This window comes from Archocentrus centrarchus, chromosome 4 (assembly GCF_007364275.1).
Source record: "Archocentrus centrarchus isolate MPI-CPG fArcCen1 chromosome 4, fArcCen1, whole genome shotgun sequence".
NCBI classification, from domain to species: Eukaryota; Metazoa; Chordata; class Actinopteri; order Cichliformes; family Cichlidae; genus Archocentrus; species Archocentrus centrarchus.
This window is the reverse complement of record NC_044349.1, coordinates 13,892,662-13,899,485: the sequence shown is the minus strand read 5'-3', so window position 1 is coordinate 13,899,485 and position 6,824 is coordinate 13,892,662. Positions and strand designations below refer to the sequence as shown.

The 6,824-nt window shown below is 43.9% G+C and overlaps 1 protein-coding gene across 1 annotated transcript in view; it reads left to right on the top strand.

Moving 5' to 3' along the window:
- The first annotated feature begins 3,316 nt into the window (after nucleotides 1-3,316).
- The window catches only part of abca7 (ATP-binding cassette, sub-family A (ABC1), member 7), a 33,995-nt gene continuing 30,487 nt past the window's right edge, over nucleotides 3,317-6,824 (top strand). Inside the window, exons 1-4 of the mRNA XM_030726610.1 lie at nucleotides 3,317-3,407; nucleotides 4,527-4,625; nucleotides 4,811-4,904; nucleotides 6,280-6,421. Of these exons, the coding sequence (XP_030582470.1) occupies nucleotides 4,560-4,625; nucleotides 4,811-4,904; nucleotides 6,280-6,421 (302 nt within the window). The 5' untranslated portion in view covers nucleotides 3,317-3,407; nucleotides 4,527-4,559. The remainder of the gene's footprint in view (nucleotides 3,408-4,526; nucleotides 4,626-4,810; nucleotides 4,905-6,279; nucleotides 6,422-6,824) is intronic.

Genomic DNA, 6,824 nt, shown 5'->3' with positions numbered 1-6,824 from the left:
GATGAAGACCATGGAGAGGCTCATCCTGCACCACCTTCGCCCACTGATGAGCTCAGCGCTGGACCCCGTGCAGTTCGCCTACCAGCCCAGTATCGGGGTAGGGGACGCCTTTATCCAGGCCCGGATTAAGGTGGGTCTGGGCCCCGGGGCAAGGAGATTGCAAGGGCCCCCCCTCCCCCCCTCCCGCTCCGAGCCCATACCACCCCCCCCCACCCCCCCGACACACACTCCCCTACAAAAGTCTCTTTCTGCTCTTCCTTCGTGCAAAATCATCTACCAACTCATCAAAGTTCAGCTGTTGCACAAACTGTGATTCAATTGCAAGAAGTGAGAGGGAGTTCAGACGATTTTGGGTCATTTTCATCCTGAGCTCATTTTTTTCTGGAGAATGACCGTTCCCCTTCACAGTTCGTAATTGGCAGAGTCAAGAACAGTCGAAGTTGCCATATCCTGTAGCCCAGGGGCCCTTTGATTGCTGTCCCCCTAGGCGCTCTAGTCGCCGTACCGCATAGCCCAGGGGCCCTTTGATTGCCGTTTCCTGTGGCACAGGGGCCCTATGGTTGCCATATCCCGTGGCTCAGGAACCCTTTGATAGCCGTCCCCCGTGGCCCAGGGGCCCTCTGATTGCCGTCCCCCGTCCCCCGTGGCCCAGGGGCCCTCTGGTTGCCATATCCTGTGGTTCAGGGGCCCTTTGCCATCCCCCGTGGCCCAGGGGCCCTCTGATTGCCGTCCTCCGTGGCCTAGGGGCCCTCTGGTTGCTGTACGACATGGCCCAGGGGCCCTCTGGTTCCTATGTCCTGTGGCCGAGGGCCCTCTGACTGCTGTCACTCCCCCCAGCCCATTTCAGTTAACCCTTATAGACTAAAGAAGTACAACTAAAGAAGATCCTAGAATAGAGGGCTCTATCGCAATCAGCATCAACATCGGTATCTGGATTGTTGTTGGGCCCCCCCCTGGGCCCCCTGGATCCATGGGCCCCGGGGCGCCAGCCCCACTCGCCCGGTCGGTAATACGGCCCTGCCTTTATCTACCTGCTGCACAGATCCCTCGCTCAGAGCAGACGGGGAACACTGTGAGGGTCATGTTCTTTGACTTCTCCAGTGCTTTCAGCACCATCCAGCCTGCACTGTTGAGAGGGAAGCAAGAGGGAACCGGAGTGGACTGGCAGCTGACTGCATGGACCACTGACTACCTCACCAACAGATCACAGCATGTGAGGTGCCATGACTGTGTGTCTGATGTGGTAGTCTGCAGCATGGGGGCGCCACAGGGCAGGGTCCTCTCACCCTTTCTGTTCAGTCTGTACACTTCAGACTTCAGGTACAACTCAGACCATTGCCACCTACAGAAGTTCTCAGGTGATACGGCCATCAACAGATGCGTATCAGATGGGAACGACATGGAATACAGGGGGGTTCATCTGTGACTTTGTTGGTTGGTGTGAGACCAACACTCTCCAAATCAGCACCAGCAAGATGAAGGAGATGGTCATAGACTTCAGGAGGATGTCACTCCCTACAGCACCATCCAGGGAAAGGACAACAAGACAGTGGTTTCTTACAAGTACCTGTGTGTTCACCTCAACAACAAACTGGACTGGACTGGACTACAAACACAGTTGTCCTGTATAAGAAGGGCCAGAGTGGACTCCACCTGCTGAGGAGACTCTGCTAAAGACTTTTTATGACTCAGTGGTAGCATTTGCCCTTTTCTATGCCGTGGTCTGCTGGGGGTGGGCAGGGGATGCACCAAAAGGAACTGGAGCAGGATTGACAAACTGGTGCGAAGGTCTAGCTCTGTGCTGGGATGTCCTCTGGAGTCTGTGATGGTGGTGGGTGAGAGGACGGTGTTAGCTGTCATGGTCCAGGGTCCTTTTGACCCTGTGTGTTCTGTTCTGGGTTTCTTTTGGTTGTGGGGTTTAATTGTTATTTCTAGTTCCTGGTGTTCTCCCTGTATTTTGTGTCTGGTCCGTGTCTTTGTTTCCCCCTTCTGTCTTCCTGTTTTATTTTGATAGTCGTCTGGTCTCTCTGTTGTGTTCACTTTTGTTTCCCCTGGTCTTGTCTTGGTAATCAGCATCACCTGTGTTCCCACCTGTTTCCTCTTCCCTCATCAGTCCTCCTGTGTATTTAAGTCCAGTGTTTTCAGTGCCTGTTGTTGCGTTGTCGTCTTCTTTGTTTGCCCATGCTGTGTGCGCCTCTGTCAGTTTTCCCTGGTTTCTGGAGCTCTAGTGGAGTTTATTTTTGTTCTGCATTCTTTTCCACTGGTCCTGCCCAGTCCTGCCTTTTGTTAGCTCTGCCAAATAAAGCTGAGTTCATATCTTACCTCTGTCTGGCATATCCTTTGTTGGGGTCCTCCTTCCTGCCTGCCGCTTAGCCGATCCATGACATTAGCAAAGTTGACATCCATCATGGACAACCCCCATCATCCTCTGCATGAGACCGTGGGTGCGCTGAGCAGCTCCTTCAGTCAGAGACTGAAACATCCTCGCTGCAGGAAGGAGCGTTTTCGCAGGTCATTCATCCCAACAGCAGTTAGACTGTACAATACATCATGATGTCATGAGTCACTTGGACACTTTACCTCCACTGCCATCACTTTTTCCATACAGCACAATACATTTTATTTATTACAATCTCACACATATAATGCATACTATGTATGCTCTGTACTTTAACCAGCTACAAATGTATATAGTGTTTTGATACCTGTATATAGTGTTTTGATGTATATGTGTGTATATGTATATGTGTATTGATAAATATTTTATGTATGTAGTGTTTTCTATTCTATTTTATTTCATTTGTTTTATTCATCCTCTCATTCTTCTCTGTACTGAGCTGCTGTAATGCGCAAATTTCCCCGTCGTGGGATCATTCAAGTTTTATCTTATCTTGCATTAAAAGAAGTGTGTACGACAGGGATTTATTGTAAGCAGTCTATGCGTATAGTGAAAGTACCAGTCCAAAATACACAGCAGGAGCACTGTGTACCTGTGTTTCAGTCCACATGTCAGAGGTGGCTGTTCACAAGTCTAATGGCCTATTAAAAAAAAAAAATGTTCCTCATTCTGATATAATGGTGCTGATTGTATTGATAAAAGTATCTTAAGAGATGGCATTACTCCTTAAATATAAGAAGTTCACATTACCTACAGCACCTGTCAGTTCTTTGAGCCCATCCACTTTTCTTCAGTTACGAAATTATAACCCTAGCCAATCAGATTCCTAACCGGCTTCTACAGCCACGCCCCTTTTCAAGTACTTTGGCCAATCCGCTTTAGGTGTGGGCGGGCATTTACGAAGCTTACAGCCGCTGTCATAAACACAGGGAAGTCAATGTCAAGCTGTCGGCCGCTGGTGTGTTGGAAACGCGGAGAGAAGCTTTTATATCAGCTTCATTACACAGAGGCAAGTATTAACATCTGTTTTACGATTGGTTGCTCAGTTTGTTCATTTACTGTTTTCGGACCCGGTGTACTCAAGAGCACAATTGAAAAGATGCTATGAAAAGGAAGCTAATGTTACTTCAAGTCCTTTTAAGCTATTTCCCTTTTTAGTGTAATCTTAGCCGCAAAATATTGTTGTTAATAAACGTGTAGTTACAGTATTTTTTTTTACTTTGTTTTCTAAACATATCTTTTTTTTAATAATATATGATGAAATGCCTTAGTTTCATTCAAGCACTACAAAGTTGTAACTTATTTAAATGCGTAGTTTCTGTGTTATGAGAGCATGAATCATTATTACTTCAGCTTGTTATATTACCTGACATTGCATTAGATCACATTAGATCCCTGCTAATGTTTTCCTGCTATCAAACAGGAAATAACAACCCTGTAGGAAACGTTGTGGTCAAAATATAGAAAAATATTAAAATCTGAAACGTTAGCACGCGTTTCAGTGGTTATAAAAACCATCCTGCACCTGCACGGACATGCGCAGAATGACTGCAGACGCTTGTTAGGTTTGCCAAGGAAATTAGTCAGAGCATTTCCCGTCTTACTTCTACAGCCTTTTGTTGTTTTCTACAACTAAAAGAGACCGTATTCTGGAGGAATGGCAGAGCAAAAGTGAATGTCTTAGAGTGAAACAGGTAAGCTGTTTGGATCAGGAGGATTTCAGGATAAAGCAGGGGATTGTCTGACTTGAGCAGATCACAGTGGGCGGAAAAGAAAACCTTTACTCAAAACACGCACACACACACACACACACACACACACACACACACACACAAGTTTTTTCAACATATGTTTGTCAAAGAAAACGCAGTGGAGTACAAAAATTTAATAAAGATGTTTTCTGTAAGGATTAAGGGGCGTGTGCAGTTCCTAACTACTGTCTTCACTAATAACATTTATCACAGTCAACATTAAAAATAACACTTCTTTTGCACAGTTAGCTGGCTCTGTCTTTTTCCCCTTTGCCTATGTTTGAGAGACATTATGGAGGCAGAGATGATAAATTGTAATTGAAGAGAGGGCTCAGCCAACTTTTTCTGCTGTCTTTTTCTCACCACTGTTTTTCCAGGATCACATCATGTCCACGTAGCTGGTGGGAGCAATGGGGCTTTTTACACCACTTTTACTCCTGCTCTGGAAGAACACCACATACCGCAGAAGGAACAAGGTGACCACATGTTCACTACCCAGAAAGAAAAGCAAGAGTTTGTTGATTCTAAGAAAGACTATGAATGAGACAAAGCTTGGACAACAAAACATATCATTCTTTTTAGTTTTTACTGTAAATACACCACCATCTGAAGTATCATAGCACTTATTTGACAGTTTCTTTCCTGCTCTTCTCTTGTGCAGATCCAGCTGATTATCGAGATCCTTTGGCCGCTCTTCCTCTTCGTCATCCTCATCTCTGTCCGTCATTCGCACCCTCCTTACAAACAGAGCCAATGTGAGTGATATTGTGATATTTGTATTTCTTCACAAACATGCTTACAGGTCTTAAAAATGGCCTTCAGCCAACTGGTTAAAGAGGATTAACTCACTTGGAGTGAGTCTTGTGCCACACACGCACATTTGTGTTCCTAACCTGCTGTGTTCTTGACCTTCTTTGAGAAGTGTTGCATTAACATGGGGTGACATAACTGTTGAGGCCAGTTAGTCTGTGCATTATAAAGTTACATCTTGCTAACTTTGTTTTTGCAGAAGATATAAACATTCTAGAGACAAGAAAACAGTGGGGAATAAGCTTGCAAATTACCAAATTGAATTTTTCAGGAGTATCAGATGGGCTTAGTTTTTACACAAAACGCATCTAAGGGCCTCCACTGAACCACAGTCAATAGGAATTAGATTGAACATTTAAGTTGGGGGAATAATTATTTGATCCCCTGCTGAATTTGTAAATTTGCTCACTTCCAAAGAAATGAACAGTCTCTAGTTTTTATGGTAGTTTCATTTTAATGGAGAAAGACAGAATATCAACTAAAAATCCAGGGGAAAAAAAAACACATTACAAAAAAGTTTTAAATTGATTTGTGAAAGAAGTTTTTGTTCCCCAAGCAAAATATGAATTGATGGAGAAACCCTTGTTGGCAAGCACAGCAGTGATGTTTCTTGTAGTTGGTCACCAGGTTTGCACATCCACAACCCATCTTCTGTGTTTTGGCTATGGGAAGGAGGTTCTCATCCAAAGTTTTACAGTGCATGGCTCTGTCCATTGGCCCCTCAGTGTGGTGAAACTGTACTGTACCCTTAGCAGAAAAACAGCCCCAAAACATTGTGTTTCCACCTTTGTGCTTGATTGTGGGGATAAAGGACATTGTTCCATGAGTCTTGTGGTTTGTTCAGATGCAACTTTGTAAACCTAAGCCACACTGCCATGTTCTTTAAAGATAGAAAAGCTTTTCCAAACAAGCCATACTTGTTCTTTTTTTTTTTTTTTTTTTTTTGTAATTATACTCTTATGAACTTTAACATTGAACATACTAATTGAGGTCTTTAGACTCAGAGATGTAGCTCTTTGTTTTTTTGCAGTTTCTCTGAGCATTGCATGGTCTGACCTTGGGGTGAATTTCTTATGTCCACTCCGGAGAAGACTGAAGCATTATGTTAACACACAACCGAACCAAACTGCCAAAACCTCTGCTTTTATAAAATTGTTAAAATTCGTATTGCATGCTAAGACTGCTCATAACAAATGCAAGCTGAAAAGCTTGGGTTAGGATTATTGCTCAGTCTAGTAGCTATAGATTGTATTTCAGGTCACTTCCACAGTATTTTCATTGTTTTGTGACTCAGGTTGATCTCCTTTCCTTTCCTTGTAGGTCACTTTCCAAACAAAGCCTTGCCATCAGCAGGGACATTGCCCTGGATTCAGGGAATTATCTGCAACATCAACAACCCTTGCTTCCACAGCCTGACACCAGGGGAGATACCCGGCCAGATTGGCAACTTTAACAACTCCATGTAAGTAGACCAGAGATTAAAAACATGGTCAGCCATTTAGAGTGGTGCAGTTTAGAGTAGGATCATTGCTTAAAGGGCACAGTAGTAGCATTCTGATTAAAAGAAAAGCCATAAGTAAGAGTATATTTTGGAATTAAAGCAGAAATCAGTAGATGGAAAGACCATACCTATGTTCCTGCATCTTTCAGCTCATTTGGGGAAATTGCATATGTTGCATGAGTTTACATAAACACATCTTATAAGAATAGTTTGTTGTTTGAAAATACCATAATTTCAGAATTAAATCAGAAGACCAATACCAGTCAGCTTGCAGTTTTATTTCTTGAGGTTTCACAGTTGTTATGTACTGAACTGTTCCTTGGCTGGGCATAGGGTCTTTATGGATTTTTTAAATCTTCTATAA